Source organism: Mycteria americana, chromosome 1, assembly GCF_035582795.1.
Source record: "Mycteria americana isolate JAX WOST 10 ecotype Jacksonville Zoo and Gardens chromosome 1, USCA_MyAme_1.0, whole genome shotgun sequence".
Lineage (NCBI taxonomy): Eukaryota > Metazoa > Chordata > Aves > Ciconiiformes > Ciconiidae > Mycteria > Mycteria americana.
In genome coordinates, this window is record NC_134365.1 from 17301910 (window position 1) to 17325432 (window position 23523).

The 23523-nt window shown below is 39.1% G+C and overlaps 1 protein-coding gene across 3 annotated transcripts in view; it reads left to right on the top strand.

Moving 5' to 3' along the window:
* The window catches only part of CPNE8 (copine 8), a 112533-nt gene that overhangs the window by 24274 nt on the left and 64736 nt on the right, over nucleotides 1–23523 (top strand). For all 3 annotated transcript variants that reach the window (XM_075492144.1, XM_075492159.1, XM_075492151.1), the window contains exons 4-6: nucleotides 9220–9323; nucleotides 13166–13205; nucleotides 14436–14512. In XM_075492144.1, the coding sequence (XP_075348259.1) occupies nucleotides 9220–9323; nucleotides 13166–13205; nucleotides 14436–14512 (221 nt within the window). The remainder of the gene's footprint in view (nucleotides 1–9219; nucleotides 9324–13165; nucleotides 13206–14435; nucleotides 14513–23523) is intronic.

Below are 23523 nucleotides of genomic sequence, written 5' to 3' on the forward strand. Positions count from 1 at the left end.
GACAGGCTGGATCGATGGGCCGAGGTCAATTGTATGGGGTTCAACAAGGCTAAGTGCAAGGTCCTGCACTTGGGCCACAGCAACCCCATGCAACGCTACAGGCTTGGGGAAGAGTGGCTGGAAAGCTGCCAGGCAGAAAAGGACCTGGGGGTGTTGATTGACAGCTGCCTGAATATGAGCCAGCAGTGTGCCCAGGTGGCCAAGAAGGCCAATGGCATCCTGGCTTGTATCAGGAATAGTGTGGCCAGCAGGACTAGGGAAGTGATTGTCCCCCTGTACTCTGGTGACGCTGCAGTGGTGGTACACTGGTGAGGCCGCACCTCGAATACTGTGTTCAGTTTTGGGCCCCTCACTACAAGAGAGACATTGAGGTGCTGGAGTGCACCCAAAGAAGGGCAATGAAGCTGGTGAAGGGTCTAGAGCAGAAGTCTTATGAGGAGTGGCTGAGGGAACTGGGACTGTTTAGCCTGGAGAAAAGGAGGCTGAGGGGAGACCTTATTGCTCTCTACTACTACCTGAAAGGAGGTTGTAGAGAGGTGGGGATCGGTCTCTTGTCCCAAGGATCAAGTGATAGGATGAGAGGAAATGGCCTCCAGTTGCACCAAGGGAAGTTTAGAGTGGATATTAGGAAAATTTTCTTCACTGAAAGGGTTATCAAGCATTGGAACAGGCTGCCCAGGGAAGTGGTTGAGTCACCATCCCTGGAGGTATTTCAAAGATGTGTAGATGTGATGCTTAGGGACATGGTTTAGTGGTGGACTTGGCAGTGTTAGGTTTATTGTTGGACTTGGTGATCTTAAAGGTCTTTTCCAACCTAAATGGTTCTATGATAATCTGACTGATTTTGTTCGAAGTGGACACTTACTCATGTGTCTAGTAGTTAAGCATTTCACTGCAGCATCTACCAATTTGATTACCGTTTGAACCATAATAAGACATGCTTTTGAATCTCCTTTGTAGATTTTGAAGGCTGTCTTAATGAAAATGACAAAGGCTAGACCTTTTATAATCGACAATTATTGGGATTTAGAATTTTTTTTTGAGTACTAGTGAAGTTTCTTTGGAACAATAGCTTGTATCTTCTTTAGCAGGACGTGGCATAAATAGGAATGTAGTTTGTAGCAGATTAGTAGAAAAAGTTTCAGTACAAGGAAGCAAAGGATGGAGGGCATGGAAGAAGCCTATACTGTCCCAGTTGTGAAGGAAGAATTAATTTTGCTGTTGCATGATATTCAGTTCACTGGAAAGCTTTCCCTGGCAGATTTCTCAAAAGAATCAACCTGTTTGAGGGAATTGAGACATAATAAAAGAACATAATATTTTTCAAGGAAGTCATGTTTCCTTTCAAAGGAAAATGGAAAAAAGCCAAAGCACATAAAAATGAGGAGTCCTTTCTGTTTTTTACGTACTCATGATTGTATGACCATCAGTTAAATAGCGTTACGTAGAAATCGCCATCATGTGTACATGCAGTATACAGATTTCATATGAGTGCCTGTATGCATGGTAGAGGAATGTTGTGGGTTTTCTGATAATTAGTATGAGTTTATATATTAAAAACATTATTCTTCCTTTGGGATAAACACACTGCAGAACATTCTATGACTATGCTTTTTCTAGAGTGGGGTTGGCAGTTGTGAATTTTTTTTGTTTCCTTGTAGTCTCTATAATTCTGATTATTTGAGACTATTAATCATTATTATAACAGGCTCATTTTATTGGTACTGCATTTCCTTCTCCACAATTCAAGTATCTTATTTGTTCTGTTCACACATAGTGAAGCTAGGTTACAAACTCTGAGAAGAGGATTATCTTTTGTTGTATGTTCATATACCATTTTGTGCAGCGAGCTTCCAATGGAGAGTGTTACCTGGAGCTTCCTGAAGAATTTCAAAAGCCATTTAGATCAGAGTCAAGAACCTAATGATAGTTTAAACCATTTTTTAGTTTTTTAGTTTCCTAGAATTACAACGGAATCCTAAGTTCTGACTGTTCACGTTTCAAGAAAGATGTTTAAAAGACAAAAGACTAGAGATAAAAGTAATGAATTATTAAAAGAGTAAGTAACATGCTACACTGAAAAACTTAAGCTCAAATTGTTTTCCTAATGAAAGAGTGAATTAAGGATAGTTGTAACCAGCTATAAATATGAACACTAAGAACGTAAATTTCATAATGGAAAACATTTCTGTCTAACAAAGGTATAGAAAGTTCCAAAAGGTGGAAAAGGAAGTGAAATAAGTATCAGGCAAGAAACAAGAACTTATTTTTCAGAATGGGGGTGATTAATTATTGGAACAACTTCATTGCAATTGTGGTAAAACACTGCAAATTTTAAAAAACAAGAAAAGACGGCTTACTAGATAATTTCTCAAGTTCACTCACAGCCATAAAGTTGAAGCAAGAATTAATTCAGAGATTTCATATAGGAGGCGGTTAGCAGAGGGTTGAGTTAGACCCTCATAGTTACCATAGTTGCTTTGTATCTTTGATATTGGACTCCCCAACTTGCTAGTCTTTTATAACTCTGATGTTAAAATGAAGGTTATGATTTTCCATTAACTTCATAGCCCCTTAGGCTAGATCACTAGATTGAGATGCTGTAAAAATTCTAATGACTACATAAATTTTAGAAATCCCTTCTACCTCTTCTAGAGTTTGTATTACGAGGTGACAAAGACTCTCCATCTCAGGAAATCCAGAAAAGGGACTCTGTTCTTCATTTTCTTTGTTGAACATTTATTTTCCTTTAAATAGTTAAATTGATTCTGTTACTCTCCTGAATGACATTTCTAAAGGTATTTGCTTGTTGGCCATGTTAAGATTTTAGCTTTACACAACTGTTAGGGGGGAAACTAGGCCATGTGGAGAACTAATTAATTAGCAGCTATGTTATTAGTTGTAAGTGACTAGATTATAGAAATAACCTGTTCTGCTTAAAAAAGGCAATAGGTAATTGGGAAAACAGATTTAAAAAGATGATGCTTCATTTAGCTGAAAAGTGTAGACTGGTGATTTTTAGAGGCCAGCATTTTAATGTCATCTGTAAGATAAATTTTAATAGTAATTTGTCAGTTAAGTAATTAGTTATATTAGTTTAATGTGAAGGAATCATTTGTGTAGCCTTTGGAAAAAAGTAAACAGACCAAAAACCTGAGGCCTCAATTAAAAAAAAAGTAATTTAAAATAATTTAAAGAAAATTTAGCAGTGCCACTGAATTCAATCTCTTGAATTCTGTAACAATTTCAGTGTAACCGATGAGAGATAAAGGTAGCAGTGTAATGGGCATTCTGTTAGGCCTTCTCTGGTCTCAGTGTGATTTAATCATCAGCATATTGCATATTTATCTTCTTTTGCCAATACACTTCTGTCATGCATTTTAAATCAAGTTCAAAAGATTTCCGAAGTGTAACATAGTTATAGTGTAAAGTGAAATATTGTTTACTGAAAAAACCGCAGATTTGAAGGGATGAAAAGTACTTCTAAATTTATTATATTTTACCATTTTAAAAACTTAAAACTGAAATTTAGCTGCCATTTTATAACTATTTTTTTTCCTTTTGAAGGAGAACTTTTCCTTTGAGTTCATACATAGTTCTATTTCTAATAGAACTATAAAACTTAAAAACCCGAGATATGAAATATGACATAATCATGGGATAAATCAGGTGAAAGGAACCTTTATGTTATCCAGCCTCCTACTCATCTGCGGTGTCTGGTTCATCCTCCTGATCCATGCAAAGCCGTCTTCAGAGTTAGGCCAGGTTGCTCGGGGCTTTTCCCAGCTCAGGTTTGAAATTCTCTAATGGCAGAGACTGCACAAGTCTCTGGCCGACCCCTTCCCATGCTTCATCACTCATTCTGGAAGAGTGTTTCCCTATATCCCTTCATAATTTCCTTTGTTGCAACTTTTGACTATAGCATCTTGTCCTTTTGTTGTGCTCTCTGTGAACTGTCTGGCTCTGTCTTCTATAATGCTGTTTAGGCAGTGGAGGCTGTAGTGGAACTAGATCTTCCCTAAACCTTCTCCAAGCTGAACAAACTGAGCTCCATTGGCTTTTCCTCAAGCCGTCTGCTCCAGCCTGCTGATTTTTTTTTTATTGTTTTATTTTTTTTAGGGTCCATTTAGCTGAACTGCCTCCAGTCTGTTGATTTAGTTGTATTTGGAGCCCCAAACTGTACCCAGTTTTCCAGATGGGCCCCACATGTGTGGAATAGAGGGGGGAATGATTGTTGCCTTTGATCTGCAAGCTGTGCTGACGCTAGAACAACCCAGTGTGGTGTTAAACCCTCATGGCTGCATCAGGACCTTTTCTGCACAGCTCATACCCCACCACTCAGTCCCCAGTACTAGTACAGGACTTTGAATTTGTCTTTGTTGAACTTCGTGAGAGAGTCCACAAGACTGTATAAATAAGCTGGTTTTTTTGTCTGAGGTGAGCGTCTGTGTCCCCCTCCAGTCACATCATTTTAGGGTATGTAGGAACAAAGGGAAACAGTGCTTTCCTTTACCTAGCTATGTGCCTGTATCTTGCTTTTTCATGCACTTGTAGAAGTTGTCATGCCCCCACTCCCTTAGTCTGCCATTTCATCTAACTGAAATGGAGAGGTTTTTTGAGTGTGCAAGCCCAACATCCTGTGCTGCATTAGGGACAGCATTTCCAACAGTTTGAGGGGGGTGATCCTTGCCCTCAGCACCAGTGAGACCATAGCTGGAGTGCTGTGTCCAGTGCTGAGCTCCCCTGTAAGAGAAAGATATGGACATACTAGAGTGGGTCCGGCAAAGGGCCACTAAGATGTTGAAGGGACTGGAGCATCTCTCATATAAGGAGAGGCTGAGGGAGCTGGGATAGTTCAGCCTGGAGAAGAGAAGGCTTACATTTTATCCATGTTTATAAATACCTGATGTGAGGCAATAAAGAAGGCAGAGATGGACTATTCTCACCTGTATCCAGTGGAAGGACAAGAGTCAATGGGTACAAATTGAAATACAGAAAATTCTATTTAAACATAAGAAAAAACCCCTTTTTACTGTGAAGGTGATCTTATACTGGAAGAGGTTGACCAGAGGGGTTGCGGAGTCTCTATCCTTGGACATACTCAAAACCTGACTGGACAACCTACTCTAGTGGATCCTGCTTTGAGCAGGAAGGTGGAACTGGACAACCTCCTGAGGTCCCTTCCAAGCTCAAGTATTCTATGATTCTTGTCTGTTTTCCTTAGCCATGAATTTTCTTTTCCTCTCAATGGTTTTTCCAAAGTCAAGTATATTCTCTGTTGTGCAAACTGCCTTTACTATTTCAAGAAGGATCATACTGTCAGAAAATGATCTGTTTATGAAGGTGTCAAGCCAGAGGTTTGTCAAGAGACGTGTTAGTGCCCCTAAATGGACTCTTTTGACAAGTTATCCTGTGAACTTACTTCGTTATTTTGGGTTTGTGCCTTTCAATTTAGATTATGACTTTGGCAGCAGAAAATAAACTTTCTTAGGCTACAGCTCCCTGTGTTCTTTGTTTCTCTGTGTCTTCCATGTATATATAAGTGTAGGTCCCATATGATTGAAGATCCTCTTACTATCCTTCAAGCTTGTCCTAATCTGAGGATTTAAAGAACTTCAGTAACCTTTCTTTTCCTGCCTGGTGATTAAGGAGTCTCCTAGGACAATTTGCTATTTGAATCTGCACAGGCTGGGAGATGTTTTCATTGATATCTTTGTATATGTGTGTCTGATTCTGTTGGACATAGCATGAGAGACTAGCAGAACTTAATACATGTTCTTTGCTTGCTTGCTACGCATGTGGTAGCTTTGCCAGTTACAATGCAGTCATCCTTGGATCTTCTTTTTGAAGGCCCAGAGTCCTTTGCTTCTAGAGTAGGTCAGTGTTTATCAGATTTCAGTACTAAGGGTAAATCTCCTCTTTATGCAGCTGATTCCAGTCTTTGAGAGAATTTGGATGGTTTGCTGTAAGAGTGCAAATGGAAGAACTAGGACACTTGAGGGGAAAAAATACACAGATGAGAGATCCTTTTTCAGAACTGCAGAATGGATGGTCCTTATGACCCCATTGTTTTCATTTCTCATCCCTGGTCTGACTGTTTACTGGCTTGTGCCAGAGCATGGCATCTCATTTTCAGTGCATACCTTCAAACAGTACTAAATGCTTAGATATTGCTGCATATTTCATTTTATCAGCTGTTCCAGCTTTCAGTTTTTCCTGGCTCCAATATTGTTGAATATTATGAAGTGTGCAGCTGACAGGAGAAGATTTTATTTATAAACATTGAGATTTATTTGACCTGGAAACTGATTGGAGACTTTGAATGTACATAAAATTTGAACGCTGCTATTCAGAGGGGAAAGAAAGGCCCTTTAGCCCAGGGAAGTATTCCAGAATGTGCTGGTTTTGGCTGGGGTAGAGTTAATTTTCTTTATAGTAGGTAGTATGGGGCTATGTTTTGGATTTGTGCTGAAGACAGTGTTGATAACACAGGGATGTTTTAGTTGTTGCTGCACTAGTCAAGGACTTTTCAGCTTCCCATGCTCTGCCAGGTGCACAAGAAGTTGGGAGGGGACACAGCTGGGACAGCTGACCCCAACTGACCAAAGGGCTATTCCATACCATATGGTGTCATGCTCAGCATATAAAGCTGGGGGAAGAAGGAAGGGGGGGACATTCAGAGTGATGGCGTTTGTCTTCCCAAGTAACCGTTACACGTGATGGAGCCCTGCTTTCCTGGAGATGGCTGAACACCTGCCTGCCCATGGGAAGGAGTGAATGAATTCCTTGGTTTGCTTTGCTTGCGTGCACAGCTTTTGTTTTACCTGTTAAACTGTCTTTATCTCAACCCACGAGTTTTCTGACTTTTACCCTTCTGATTCTCTCCCCCATCCCACTGGAGGGGGAGTGAGCGAGCGGCTGTGTGGTGCTTAGTTGCTGGCTGGGGTTAAACCATGCCGCAGCCATACTTATTCCCATAGAAATGCCAACTTTCTACCACTGCTATCATTTCTCATTGATTAATACTTGGCCATAATAGTCATCGGTGTTGGTTCAAGTGTTTTTTACAGCATTTTGCCTGTCAACTTTATCCCAGCATTTCAGAGAATACCTTGAATCATTTCTCAAGAGACTGACTTTTTTCATCCAAAACAAACAGTAAAGATCAAACTATTTGCTCATGTTCTGATCTGTTTCCAGGATCATGTGCATCCTGTGCTAGTCCTCTCTTAAGAGTCTTAGGGATTTTAATGTGAATATCCAGTATCTTCATCACTCTGGAGAGCTTCTGGAGATTTCTCCTGCCCACGCCTGTGTAATGCTTACCTGCCATCATAGCTATTGCTTTGGCTTAGGAGAGCTGAAGAAATACAGTGATTGCTAATGAGTAAACTTGTTTTCTAAACAATTTGTGCCTTAGGACATATTCAGAAGCCTTTTTGCAGGGGATATCAAGGTTCCAGTGAGACCAGGGAATCATTCCACCTACGTTTTAAGAAATGATGTAAAGTCTTGGCAAAGGAGTGTGGTAATTGACACTATATGTTAAATATTCTTTGCCTTTTTATTTGGAGATGGTATCGTTCTTTGGGAAGATAGTTTTGCTTCTCTGTCTTTTATAGGAAGTGCTGGAATATGGAGATCTCTGAATAAGACTGTCCCAGTTGAACATCTCACAGCATAGCAAAAGTGAAGGTACTGAACAGGATTCAAGCACACTCTGTAAACAGATGCAAATCACTACTGGGTCACTTCTGAGGATTGTTCCTTTTCCTGAGACTTTATAGAGCTGTGTTTTGAAGATGTGTTAACTTTTGTGGAACATTTTATTGTACCCGAGACCTTTTGGGTGGGTAGTTGCTTTTTGCAAAGCAGTTGTCCACTTAGACACAGGCCCGCTTCTCCGGATGACCTGTGTGAATGAATGGTGCTTAGAGTCAGTCCCCTGCAGTTTGAATGCATGCATGCACGGTCATTCAAAGGAGAAAAAAAGAGTTGCTGACAGTAACGGAGTTTCTTTAAAGCACACAAATTATGTGGCTGGAGTTCTTTACCATTTTATTTTAATAAGAATCAAGCAATGAAAGGAAATTGCTTAGTTTTGAGAGGAAGAGACAGTGGAGTATGCTCTGTCCTTTCATACCACATACATGTTAAGTATGCAGGGGCTGGGATAGGGAGGCTCCTATTGGAGGCTGAGGGGCTATGTGCAGGTTATAGTGGTTAAATTCACATCCATCATGTGAAAACATTTTTAGGCAATACATCTCAAAAACCTTCAGTAACAAGAAGGTTTATTCTTTCTTTATCCGTGTTTATTGATTTAGTTAAGTCCTGTCAATGAAGAGGTTGGCAGTCTTTGAGTCATTCAAAAGTCTCTAGTCGCAAATTGCAGTTTTGAGGACTCCTTAATGATGATCTTTCAGCAGACTGTCAAAAAGATTTTCAGTAGGCTATATTGAAATACGTCTCGATATGTTCAATGTGTAGGACAAAATGAAATGCTCATTTCAATAACTCATTCTTTTTTTGTTTTGTTTTCTGAGTATCGTGAAAGAACAGCTAAAATAAGAACAAAATTATCACATTGATATTTTATGATCGGTCATTTATATCTGTGATGTATATGAACTGAAGTCAATCAAAATTTATTTATTTTTTAAAAAATTAAAGTATTTTCAGCTTGATGAGAGCTGAGGTAAACACCAAGAAATAAAAGGCATTTTGCAGAAAGCTCAGAGAGAGGAGGGATGAAGAGAGAGCTGAACTGAGGTGAAATAGGAGCTGGATAATGGAAAAATTATATGCTTCTAATGGAAGGCCTTTATTCCCTAATATTTAAAGCTATCTGAAATAAGCAATACATGCAAGCTTTTGCTTGCTGTTGTAATTTTTGAGGAAACAGTGGATTTTTATGTTACTGAATTCCTTCCCCAAATTTTTGTGGATTCTGATCGGCTTTGGGAGCTCATGTTTATAAAGTCATACGATACAGGGCTTGCACGACTCTTTATATTGAAATATGAGGTCTTCTGCCAGTCTATCTTCATCCACAGACAACTGATCTATTCATGTGAACACAGTCATTTTCTTTCATGGCATCCATTTAAGAGAATTTTTTACAGGCTCTCTCATATCTCACAAATAGCCGATATTGGCAGTCTACTTAATTATACTTCATTATAGCATGTGGCTTAAACTTACACTTTTCTTTTACAGTTTGGAAGAACAGAAGTAATTGATAATACTTTAAATCCAGATTTTGTAAGAAAATTTATAATGGACTACTTCTTTGAAGAAAGAGAGAATCTGCGATTTGATTTGTAAGTTAACAATCTTTGACTCTAATGTTGCAGCCTCTGTAAACAGATTAAGTTTTGTCCAGCATAAAATTAACTTGAAAGGAGATAGTATCTATTGACATGGAATACATTAATAAACATGATTGATTTAGCATTGCTTCCTCAGAAATAAATGTGTAACATAATAATGACCGAATTTTAAGAAAATGACAGGTGTTAACTAGTCAAAGTACAATCATACTCACAATCATTACTTTTAGGAAATAGTTAGAAAGCTAAGGATGGCAAGATGTTAAAATATTCTTGCAGCGTAGCCAATAAAACAGGTGTGGACATACTGTCCAGAAATAAAATATTGTACAATTAGTACAGAGCCAAAATTTTCTTTACTAAAATAAATGCCAGTATGCATCTAAGTATACTAAATTTTAAGATTTTAAAATGAAAGCAGTTGTTCTAGAAGTAGATGGCTTTTGACATTATTTCAGATGCACTCATTTCATTCCACTGGTGGAATTGGTTTGATTTTCACTTTGTTCTTTGGAAAATAGAATTGAGAGTCCAGTCACCAGGTCACCTTGCATGTCATCTGTTACATTTCACCCCATTCTTATTATTTCAGTCTTTGTGATAATCAAGCTTGTCTTGTTTTTTTAATTCTCATCCTCTTTTTTTATTAGCCATTCTTCCTAACCTTGCCCTATGAGAGAGCACTTGAATAACCCCCATAGGTAATTAAGGGAAAGCCATTCACTCAGTTTTGCAGTGTAGTATGCATAATGGCTACAAGTTTTCTTTACATGTCCTTTTTAGTTGAAGAACCCTTTTCCTATTTCTTTTCATTTCCTTTGCAAGATGTACTTTAGCTTGAGTTTTGTCAATTCTTATTTTGTGTTCCTAAGATTTCTGCCTTCATGTGTATTTCTTTTAGTTTATTTGTTCTTGAGAAAGATTTAGGAGAATCATCTGTTAAGTTACCTACTGAATAAATGTATCAAGCAAGATACAGTGTAGCCTGCCTTCCTGTACTTTCTAATCCTAAAGATTGAGGTCTCCTGATATGCTTTATGGAATTGTGACAAATCCTACTCAGGTGTTGATTATAGTAGTGGTAAGTTGTAGTATTATCACTTCCCAATTTAAAGTTGCGTTGTAAGTTTGCCTTGATGTAGAAACTGCATTTATTGCATTTCTGTCTTGTAGACAGCAAAACAGATGAAGAAAGACCTCATAATTTGCCTAAAATCTCCTAGCAAGTTCATGGTAAAGCCATTTTTAAATCTTCTAGGCTTTAGTCTCAATGTGCCATGTTCTTATCCAAGTAGTTGTTTCAAAGCGACACTCTGACAGTCTCTCAATTCCCCCCCCCCCAAGTTTCTGGAATGCAAATCAATCTGTACATTAAGCAGCGCATAAAATAAATAGGGCAGTGATCACATTAGTGATAATTTTTCCCATAGCAGTGGAAGAAAAACTATGATGCCTGATAGATGTATGTTAGCAATGTTAATAAAGTTACATATCGTTTTGCTGATTTTGTTTTAAGTTGCCTGCAGGGTATACTGAAATGCTCTTGAATGGCAGCATTTCCTATATCGTGGAAACAAAAAAACCCTCGTGTCTAATTTTTCTTTAGCTGTAAATGTCTTCTTATAGCATGTCAGAATGCTTTCTAAGTTAACGAGAAGTGTTGGAGGGATGAGTGAGGAAAAAAGTTCCATTGTGTTCAATACACATATAGCAGCTAGCTGTTTCCATCTAGACTTCAACTGTTTCAAGGAGTGAAAGGAAATACTTAATGCCAAGATAGATTACAGGGTGCTTCTAGATGACTAGGTACAAATTCTTTCATCTTCATCATGGAAGCCTGGTGCAGACTTTATTTTTTATTCTAGAGGTTGGGTTTAATGTCATTAAATCTGCTGAGTATAACTGTTGCCTGCTATTTAAAATAACTTTAAGTAAGACTAGTCACTTTGTGAAATAAAGGATTCTCCTCCAAGTGTAGTTAAAGCATTGCTGAAATAAAGAAACAGTTGGAGCTGTGTAGCAATCTTGATTTGGTTGCCTCTTGCTCCTTGTAGGATGCATGGATGTTATGGGGAGGAGGCAGTGCAATAGAAGAGAAGAGCAAAAGAAATGAACCAAGAAAGAGAAAGCTAAGCTCAGTCTAGGCAAAGAAAGGAAAGTCTGTAAAGGACTTCTGGATGAGTGCTGTCTGAAAAGGACTTGGACCTGGGAGGGAAAATACAATCTCCTGTTTGATTCTTCGTGTACTCAGAGAAATGTACTCCTGTTTGTTTATTTACAAAAAGCTGTAAATATCAAACATACTCTGTACTTATCAGAAAGACCTGACTGCTTTCTGCTGCTGTTCTGGATTACCTGGACAAAAGACTATTCTGAACTCAAAGCTGAATAACTGTTTTTAATGTTTGCCTGCAAGTGACCATATAGTCATAGGCTGTGAATTTACTTTAGAGCCCTGTAACAATGATAGATGAGAAATGAAATGCCATAGAACTCAGAGTTAAAAATACAAATCTCATATAGCTACTCACGGAATAAAACTCCGGTTTAGATCAGGAGAGAAACTTGTTTAGAAAGCTTCCTTTTTTAAAATTCCATAGCAAAATTGTGTACTACTGTTGGCCAAAGTGTTATTTTTCAAAGAAAGAAACTCCTCATATGATTCATATTTTTTGCAACAAAAAGGAAGCGGTGAGTATATCTCTGTTTTTTGGTGTTCTGATAAATGAGCATGAACCCCCTCCTAAACGGTACAGCCACCAATGTCTCAGGCCCCTTTCTGTTCATATTTGATGATTTGTTACTGATTTTGCCAGTGAAGTAGTTCTTTGTTTCAGTTCTGTAGCCAGCCCTCAGGTCAAATCACCAGTTGTGTTTTTCTGGTCAATTTCACCAGACAGTATGCAATTACTTTTTTTTTTTTTTTGGTTAGTGATTTTTATAGTCATTCCTTTGTTTACAAATAAGTTTCTAAAACTTCGACTGTGCTGCACCACATCCAGCTACCTTATAGTATTCCCATCCTCCTGACTTGTGATCTGGTCCATAAAGCATCCCAACAACCGGTTGTGGCAGCACAACCAAAGGGATAGCATACCACGCGGTGGGAATGGAAACATGCAGGGGAGGCTGAGATGGGCATAGAGGATACTTTTTCAATTTAGTTACTGGTATTAAATCTGAATGTAGGATTTGATAAAAATATTACTGTGGATTATCTGATAAAGATGGAAGAGTATGAAAGTATAGAGATTAATATAAGAAATTCTTGGGGGAATTACTAATTTTTTTTAATCTATCTTGAATTCACAGACTAATTTTTTTGAAATCTGACTTGATAGTGGAAGGGAAACAATGGCATTTTCTAGCTGGAGGAAGAACAAGATTATGATAAGCTGAAAAGAACAAGTCAAACTCTTGCTAAAAGCAGTTTGGTTTATTGTCAGTTATTTCTATTTAATTAGTTAAATGACTGAAAAATTACCTAAGAAAATAATTCACAAGTTTGTTTTTTAAGAGTAATTTTTAATTTTTTTTTCTGGGTTTTGGCAGCTTTCATTTTTCAAACAGGAATATCAGAATAATTTCTCTTAGTAGCCTGCACTTGGTTGAAAACTATTTCATTTCAAATAGCTAGTGAACCATAATTCTGTAATCTCTGACGATTCAATTTGCCTTCCACACTGGTGAGACTTCCATTCACGTATCTGTTTGTGTAAATTTCACACATTGAAATAGGAGAAAGAACTGTTCGATTTTTGTTTCTTTACATTGTCCTCAGATCTGTCATCTGGCAACTTTGATATAACTTTCCTTTTTTTTTTTTTTTTAAGCTATGATGTTGACTCAAAGAGTCCTAACCTATCAAAACATGTAAGTTTTTCCTTGTTATTATACTTTCTTGTGCTGAAATGCTTACGCTTTCCTAAATATATTTATTTTCTTTTGACTGTAATACCAGATGCATAGAGACAAATATTGTTTTCTCATTGTTTTGTCCTTTTCTTCCATGGGCTCAGCAAGACACTCAAACCTTCAATTCCTGTTCCAGTAATTGAACAATGAAATCTAGGCTACATATTTGCATATATCTTTGGTAAAGATAATATTGATTTTTATGGAAACAGTATTGCAGTGTCAGATCAGTTAAAGGACATAGTTCAAAAATTTATTTTTTGCAGGGTTATTTTCCTCTTCAGTGGGATTAGTTCTGAGATCCAATTTGCTATATGGACCTATAACTAACACAGCTCAGAGATGGGAATGAGTGACCTGGGCTGAGAGAAGAGTCAGAACTACTTGTACAGCTATTTGCTACTATATACAGTATCATAAAGTTATGGTTTGCTGTATAGGAATTATAGTGTCTCAGTTCTCATTACTGTTTGTGAACAAATCTCACAAGCTACTGTTACCGCTACTGCCAGTGATGCCGGGAAGAACAGAGCTAGCAAGCTCTTTTCACTTGCAAGATAAGGAGTTGGACTGCAGCATACAATTTTTTTCAACGTACATACAACAGTTTGAAAATCCATTCATATTTTTATACTGCTTATGTTACAGGGAGATATAATATGAAAATTAGCTGATTATTAGTGGTATAGTTAAATTATAAAACATGAAAATAAAGTCTGCCATTAAAGCAATGCTTGTGTATAATTGTCAGTCCAGGATGCTCATACAGATCCTGCACAGGCTTGAATTTATGCCAACATAATTAACTTCCAAGAAATTAATAGAATCAGTGTAGAATCTCTTCATAAAAGAGATATTTATTAAAATGCGCCAGTTAAAGAAGGTAAAGAAACAGTCATGTTTCTAATGCTTTTAAATTTTCCATCTCAGTCTCATTTTTGTTGATGAGAAAGGCAGTATAAAAACATTAAGTGGAGTGCATTAGAATTACTTCTGTAAATGTAACCCAGTGTTATGTAAAATATGTAATAGTGAGTCTGTTTTATGATTCATTATTGCATAATTATTATTAAGATGGGATGTTCAGCAGAATGTGTTCTACAATAGTGAACAGCCCAGATAAATGGGAAACCAAATTTGTTTCAATGTGAAATATGAATTCTGAGTTTTTATGTTACTGCTTTTCAGGATTTTTTGGGACAAATGTTTTGTACACTGGGAGAAATAGTTGGATCACAGGGGAGCAGACTGGAAAAATCAATTGTGTAAGTATGTCATTCTTGAATGTTGGATGAATACATGCTGCTTCATGAGGTGAGAGTTGTGGGGGTTTTTTTGCTGTGAGGTATCTTGATATATGGAATTGACAGACATGGCTTCTAAGAGGGGATAAATTGTTAGGTACAACAGAAGTCTTTCTTTATAGACTATGATAATTTAAGTTTCAGTTTGGACAATTAGCAAAGGAATTGACTCATCCAAAATTTTTGTCAACTTCATTACATCTTGCATTAGAAATAGTTCGAGTATACTAATCTTAAAAATGTTTTTCTTTCTAGTTCGCAAATAAACCATCATAAACCTTTATTGCCTTTTGTTCAAGCATCAAGGAAGAAAGCCCGCACTGTTTCAAATCCAAACATTCCTACTTGTATTTCTATTGTTCCCGATAATACAATTCCCAAACAAAACCTGTCCAGGAAATAGCCTTGAGGACAAGTATAATAAGTGGTATAATAGAAGAGGTGTGTTAGGTCACGTGATTAAAAAGCTTGTCTGCAGACAAAGGAGAAGAGAGGCACAATGGGCAGGTGGGGGAGCCCAAATAATACCTTGCCCTGGCTACTTCCAGACCCATTCCAGGAGACCCGTCAGCCCATTGAAGTCCCATTTCCACAACCATAGGAGCACAGAGGTACAAGGCTGGTGGGGGAACTCCGGTACACCAATTAGAGCAACAGCCCCTGCCCAGCTCCTGCCAGGGCTGACCCAGGAGAGCCTCAGCACCATGGGATGGGGACACACACTCTCTACGTATTCTGGACATGTTTTTAGTTCTTGATGGTGGGCAGGTTGGTTGCATACTTTGACTGTCTACTTGAGCACACAAACACTATCCTGTCAATCAGGACGAGAGGTTGGGCCTATTTTGTTTACTTCTACTAAAACAAAAGTTCACTAACTTTTCACTATCTAGGCCTAATTTATGCTAACTCCCACAGTGAACTGCACTGTTGCAACTCCATTGACTGTGTCGTGGTTTAACCTCAGTTGGCAGCTAAGCACCACCCAGGCCCTCACTTCCCCCCCCCCCCCCGGTGGAATGGCGGAGAGAATCAGAATAGCAAAAGTGGGTTGAGATAAAGACAGTTTAATAGGTAAAGCAAAACCTGTGCACACAAGCAAAGCAAACCAAGGAATGCATTCACTCCTTCCCATGGGCAGGCAGGTGTTCAGCCATCTCCAGGAAGGCAGGGCTCCATCACGTCACGCGTAATGGTTACTTGGGAAGACAAACACCATCGCTCTGAATGTCCCCCCTTTCCTTCTTCTTCCCCCAGCTTTCTATGCTGAGCATGACACTATATGGTATGGAGTATCCCTTTGGTCATTTGGGGTCAGCTGTCCCAGCTGTGTCCCCTCCCAACTCCTTGTGCACCCCCAGCCTACTCGCTGGTGGGGTGGGGTGAGGAGCAGAAAAGGCCTTGACTCTGTGTAAGCACTGCTCAGCAATAACGAAAACATCCCTGTATTATCAACACTGTTTCCAGCACAAATCGAAAACATAGCCCCAAACTAGCTACTATAAAGAAAATTAACTCTACCCCAGCCAAAACCAGCACATTCTCCACCCCTTATTCCATACCATTTATGTCATGCTCAGGTCCCACACTATCCAATACATCCTAATTAACCACCCGCTGCTTCTCATCCTTTGATATAATACACGGATGTCATTCCTGTAGTCTATGGACCACCCCTGTAAAATGCCCATAAAATGTGCACAAATATCCACAAAATGTCCATTGAGTTCATTTAGTCCATGACTTTGGGCTCCATCTGTTAATGGTGGTCACTCAGGACAGGAGAGGTGGTGCGTTGCGTGGAGTTATTGGGCATGAAAGCCATCTCAGGTTGGGTCACTGCTGCACTTTGCACTGCACTGGCTTGTCCTGCACTGGTTTGGGTGGTTCCTGCTATAGTAATTGCCATAACATGCAACTCAAATCCAGGGTTACAACAATTTAAAGGTATATCCATTACAGTCTCTACCCCTGGTCCCATTGGGCCAGGTTACAGGGTTTAACATTGCAATGAAATCCTTCCCTTGCTCCTTGCCTGGCTAGCAACAAGGGGTCCCTGTTATGTCGTGGGCTTATCCATGGCTACATGCTTTGAGGTTCTCCAGCACAACCTCATGCACAGCCACTGATGCTTCAGGGTGTACCTGCTGCAGCATGGATTTATCCACAGCTGCAGATGCCTCGAGGTGTACCTTCTCCAGTGTGGACTTATCTTTGGGCCACAATCCCTTCAGAGGTCTACCTGCTGCGGCACAGGCATAACCACGGCCACAGATGCTTTGAGATGTTCCTGCTCTGGTGTGGGCTTATTCACGGCCACAGACACTTCAGGGTGTCCTGCTCCTGCGTGGACTCATCCCCAGGTCACAGTCCCTTCTCAAGTTTACACTGGAGTTCCAGCCTGTCCAGTACAGCAGCACAGAAACAGCAGTGATGCCCTGGCTATCTGCCAGCCCAAGCGCATGGCCATTGCTGTTATCAAAATGTTCCCAGGCACAGCAGAGTAAGGTGATCAGCTGTACAGCTGTACAGCAAGAAGCAAAAGCAAGAAGCAGCCACTAACGAGCACTAGGCTCTAATATACAGTAAGGCAAAAAAGCCCCATGGCAAGCATGGGAGCCTGTCAATTAATAGCTAAACAGCAATAACAGCTATAAATCTGATCTAGCACATTCCAGTCAAACCTGTCGTTATCTCGAACCCTTTGAGCCCTGTGTTGGGTGCCAAAAAGGACTGTTGCGGTTTAACCCCAGCACTGCTCAGCAACAACAAAAACATCCCTGTATTATCAACACTGTTTTCAGCACAAATCCAAAACGTATCCCTATACTAGCTATTGTGAAGAAAATTAACTCCGTCCCCGCCAAAGCCAGCACAGACTGTTTTGACTAGTTGTCAGTTGACTCTACTGGAAGCCTGTGGTGAATTGGTCAGAGAAAAGTGCTGACTTTGAAGACACCGATATTTGGTAAGACAAATCTTGCTGACTTCTTGAAGGTCTTTATAGTTCTTTCTGTCTTCAAAGTCGTAAATTATTCAGTACCCTACACATTTTTTTTCTGAGAAAATTCCTGAAATTTATTTTAAACAACTAAATTAAAAATCATCCATTCAGCAGTGTGTTATCACTTGGTACAGGTTAAATGAAGTCTGACGTGACTAAAAGATGAAGTTTAAAGTTTGAAATCTGCAGTGAGAAAGGAAGAGATCTCAGTGAAGATTCTATGGAAAAAAGGTCTTATAATTATTTCACAGTTCTGTGGGCCTGTGTAATACACTTTCTCTTGGGTAAACAAGCATGGTTCAGGTCTGGCTTTTGATACTGTGTTGTATGGCAGTTACTAAATGGACCCAGATCAGTTGTCCCCCTGAAAGATTTTGAAATATACCTTCCTTTTTGTATATGTGGTGTGGATAGATGTTTGTTAATATTAATGAGAAAGTATTAATGACTTTATCAGCTCTTCCCAGTGTTCAGGTTTTATTTTGTCATTGGTGCTTTTGACAGTGCTGTGGCTAGACAACTGTGTCTGGTTGATTGTTCACTCTGGACTCTCTGAAGTCTGGATACCTTGGTGTCTAGGAGACATTTGTTGTCTTATTTTATTCATTAAACCATTGCATTGCATTTCAGGATTGTTTGCTTATAGGCATGTATTTAATGTCTCTTAATATTCAAATGACAATAATTCAGTTGACAATATATTGCATGTTTTCCGTTCCTAAGGATATTTACTGCTTTAAATTTACAGTTCTCTTTACAAAGTCAAGTCTACGTTCACATAACTTGAATGTTCTTTACGATGTGTCACTTGAGATCAGAGAGCTTTTTCTCTTCATAGTATTTCTGAAGTTCATTAACATTTTGTCTTTTCTGTTTTCTACCAATGGATGTACAAAGAAGAGAATGCCCAGTGCTCTTTTAGTCCCAATCAGTAACCCTACTGAAGCAGCGCTTTTTGTACTTAAGCAGCTTGAGAAGCTTGAATTCCATTCTCTGATTGGCATTCAAGTAAGCTCTGACATTCTTTCAAAATTAATATTAGAAAGACTTGAAGCTTAAACTTCAGATCTATCTACTTTGGACATTTACAAAAGTCTCATGAGATTCAGGACTCAGCAGCTGCCATGAGCTGGCCAACTCCCAAGTCAGATTGTATATCACCAGGGACAGTTCCCTTAGAAAGTCTACCATGAAAGGATACTCCTGTCCTTCATCAAAATTAAGGTAAAACATCACAAGTCTAGAGGGTCACCATTGCAGTGGTCTGTCAGGCAGGCTGAAACATACCTTGCTACTAACCTTCACGGTGAGTGCAAAAGTGAAGATATGCACGCACATTTTTCTTCTACACCTTCATGACAGGCATGACTTGCAGTTTCATTGGTCTTACAAGCACCATCGGATTACACCTCTGAAGCATGAACCTAATAGTATTTGGTCTTGGCAGGTATGAGGATGTCTCCTGAACCTCCCTCTCTGTTTCTGACACCATTAAGGAATTTGACTTCAATGCAGTCTGTCGCAGAAGACTCTTGCTCCCAGTATGGTAGTGCACTAGTCTGTTATCCCCGTGACTATGAGCGTTTTTGTTCAAGAACATATTTTAGTGTTGCACTTTATTTTACAGACTGGTCAGGTACAGAGATGAACATTTGATCTGGATAATTTCTCTTGGAAAAGAAGTCTAGTCATACAAAGCAGGTGGAATGGAGAATCTGACATTTTAACAGTAATATTTACTCTCTTTACCTATTGGGTTACTAGGTTCATTAAATGCCTTCTCAAGACAAGCTCCATGTGTAAGATTTACTCAGACTGGCCTTGCATGCCCCAGTTGTATTAGCATGAAAGGATGAGGTGCAGATGTATCTACTTCCAGAAATGACACAGCTTTATTTTTCTCTCAGGAGCGCGTCACCTTCCCAGAGTTTATGCAGAATTAGATATTTTCACGTTCTGTCTTCCTAGAGACAGAACTGCTAGCCACATTTATAACTCTGAGCAATGCTTCTTTCAGGATCCACTAAGTGCATTCCTGTAGGGATTCCCTTTAATGAGGAGGCAGAGCCATTGCAAAGCTTAATGAGTATTCTATGCTAGTTATTCACATCTGAGTGCCATTGCCTGCTAATGAGGCTGTACTGGAGCCAGCTGGCCTATTTTGGGCAGTTCTTTCTCCTGTCATCTTGTTGTGAACATAATTGATAGAAAAACATCTGAACCCTGGAATTGGGACTTCCTATATATTTGTCCTATCTTCTTATCTGTGATTGTGACTGCCAGAGGGCTCAGTTCTGTAAATTCAGGGATAAGACTACATTTTTGAATGATCTGAAAAATGTTCCATCCTGTGCCTCATTGCAGTTTCAGCTTGCAAAATTGGAGGCTCTGTTTAACCTCTCAGGTTTGAATTCGGACATAAATTGTCATCTTTCCCCAACTTTTTCACAAACTCTGGAAAGGTCCTCCTTTCAGTCCTTGTTAAAGCCCAAGTGGTCTTCAGAGTGTCCTTTCAAACTTCTTTAGGTGCTGCAGATGTGGTGTCTCAATCGTGGAATCATTTGTTCTAAGGAGACAATAATTACTCCTCAAGACTGCATCTTGTCTAGAGACATGCGGGTATTGTTGAGGACCTTTCATTTGATGATGGTTTTCTGTTTGGTTCCTCTAACAGTCAAATTATTTACTCCCTCAAATACTAACTAAAAAGAGGTGGTCACTGTAGAACACCTTGAGCTCTCAAATCAGTAGGACCCACTGAAACGTAGATCTTCCTCACATTTTACCTTCCTTTATTCAGTTTGCACCCTATTCACACTTCGGCTGGCACATTTTCTATATCTGAGTGTCAGATAACTAGCACTGAGTGTTGGAGTTGACAGTGGTTATGCAGTACAGATTGCCTCATTATTACCCCACAAACCCTGATCTGTAACCCTTTTCAGAGAAACTTACCCTGAGAAATTGGTAGCTTGAACATAAATTCTGTATTGTCACTTCAGTGCTATAGAACCAACTCCAGGGCAGCTCAACACCATCTATTCCTTAAAGCTAAAGAAGATGGGCAGTGGCACTGCATTCCAGATTTAAACAGGTGGAACTCTTACATGCTTGTCTTCAAGGTAGTATTAGTCAGTATTTCCCTGGCAATTGGAAGGACTGGTCTGTAATGCTGAATCTTCAAGTAATGTATTTTCATACAGTGATAAGACCAGCTTGAAATTATTTTGTTGTTTTCTCACAAGGCATTATTGCAAGTTAAAGGTCTTTCCATTTGGCTGATCTGTGACCACTGAAGTTTTTGTCAGGGTGCTGACTTTACATTTAAGGATTTTTTTTCCTAATGAAACGTTAGTAAGGGAATTCTTAAGAGAACAAACCCTTTAGTGCCTGCAAATGGTCCAGTAGTTTTTTAATACTTGTAGTCTCAAGACAAGCATACAAAGTTTGTATTTAATAGTGTCACAAACTGTAGAGGTCATTTGGTAGGGTTTGTAGTTCCTGAATAATGAGAATTTTTGTTCTGTACAGAAATTCTGTGCTAATCTCGATTAAGCATTTCACCTCTTCACCAGCCATCATGGTAATACTATCCTTCTTTTATAAGGCACGTGTCCTCGAGAACCTTGGTGATATGTCAAGCTAAACATTACCACAGGTACTTTCAGATATGACTATACCGTGTGTACTTTTGATGTCTACTCAACAATCAAGAATTCCTTTTTTTTCTGACATACCCACCCAAACATCTTCAGGCGATTGGCTCTCCAGTTTCCCCCATCTTTCAGAGTGATAATTCCAGACACATGTATGTATCTCTTGGGGTTGGGTCTCCCTTGACCTTCATGTTCATAAGATGAAATGAAGCATATTGTCCTGGTTTCATCTGGGATAGAGCTAATTTTCTTTCAAGTAGCTGGTATAGTGCTGTGTTTTGGATTTAGGATGAGAATAATGTTGATAACACACTGATGGTTTAGTTGTTGCTAAGTAGTGCTTCCACTAGTCAAGGACTTTCCAGCTTCCCGTGCTCTGCTGGGTGCACAAGAAGCTGGGAGGGGGCACAGCCAAACTGGCCAAAGGGCTATTCCATACCATATGGCGTCATGCTCAGTATAGAAACTGGGGGGAGTTGGCCGGGGGGCAGCAATCGCTGCTCGGGGACGGGCTGGGTGTCGGTTGGTGGGTGGTGAGCGGTTGCATCACTTCCCTCTCCCCCCCCGCCCCGAGTTTTGTTCCTCTCTCTCTTTTGTTGTTTTCCTTTTCATTACAATTTTATTGTTGTTATTATTATTAATTTCTTTTCCGAATTATTAAACTGTTCTTATCTCAGCCCATGAGTTTTCTTACTTTTGTTCTTTGGTTTCTCTCCCCCATCCCACTGTGGGGGGGAGGGTGAGCGAGCGGCTGGGTGGTGCTTAGTTGCTGGCTGAGGCTAAACCACGACACATGTCTTCACATAAATGTCTTCATTTGCAAATCTCAGTGTGAGACAGGCAGGTGTTGACTGCCATGTGTTATAACTGCAGGCAGGGTGGCACAAGGTTCTCTATCAAATGGCAACTGTTTGGTGACTAGTTTGTCAGAAATGGGGCTTGCTTATCAACAGTTTACTTCAGGCCTCCAGCTCTTCAGGAGGTGACCAGAGTTATACTTTTCACAATCTAGCATCTGGCACAATAATCTTTTGGAAGTGGGATAAGTCTATTTGACTTTTCATACCAAAGGAAATGTTTGATGCTTTTTCTTTAAAGTACTGTCACTGCCCAGACTACATCTCAAATATGTCCCTAATGGCACAGTTAACTGGGCTTGAATACTTCAGTAGAAAGAATTTTGGTTCAGGCAATGGCAATTCTGATACCGGCACCTTCTGCTTGAGTTGGCATAACTTACAGAATTGTGGTGCTGGGAACTTCTGGTTTTTTAGTTACACTTCTGAGATTTCTATTTCTTCCTTGCCTGTCAAAGCCAGGGTCATGGTCATTTGTTCTTGAAACATTTTACCATGTAAGGTCAATATCACCCTGATAACGAAGTCATCTCTGCTACTGCTCTTACGACCAAATTTCAGAAGGTTTTGGTGCTTCAAGAAGTACTGTTCAAAACAAAAACCGCAGCTTTTTCATCCTTTGACAATCTGAGATTTCAATTTCAATATCCCATTGCTACAGAGGCTAAAATGGGTAATTTTCAGTCGTAAGCTGTTGAAGGGTGACAGCTTTAAAACTAGATGATTTGAAGATGCTGAGAAAACTATGAATCATACTGTGTAACATTTGGAATTATGAGATTCTTTTTTTTCTCTTATTTGAAGAAAATTCTCCTGTTTGGTCTTAAAGTATTGTAGTTTATAAGTCAATTAAATGGAAGAGTGCCATAAGTTTTGTATGTATTTAAATTGTCATTTAAAATTTCACAAGAAAAACTTTGAATAGTTTCCATATTCACTGTTTTCCTTGTGAAATTCAGACTTACCATGTAGCACTGAGGAGGTCCAGGAGAGCAGTCGTGTATCTCTGATTATTGGCAAATGACTGCAGCAGTATAGGAGCAGCATTCCCTGATATATTCCTTATAGACTTAAACATCAACTTCTAAACAAGAGTTTCAGTGAGCTTGCATAAATTTGCATCAGTATTTGCTCTTCTATTCATAATTTCTAAACTTTTATCTGCTTTTAAGAACTATTTTCCCACCAATTCCGTATTAGACCACAGTCTTGCTAAACTTATTTAAAGTTGTAGAGCACTGTAAAAAGTTCAAAAGGATTAAGGAAACTAATAAGCGAAATAAGGACAAGAGTAGATGTTTACATTAATATTTTGTCCTAACAGAAGAACAGGAGTGCCCTCTAGTTCTGTTAGAAAAACCTAAAAAATACAGTCAACGTGAAAATACAATTGTACCTTAATGTCTTCTTAGAAAGTAATTTTATTCAAATAATTAATTATTTTCAAGAAAGACA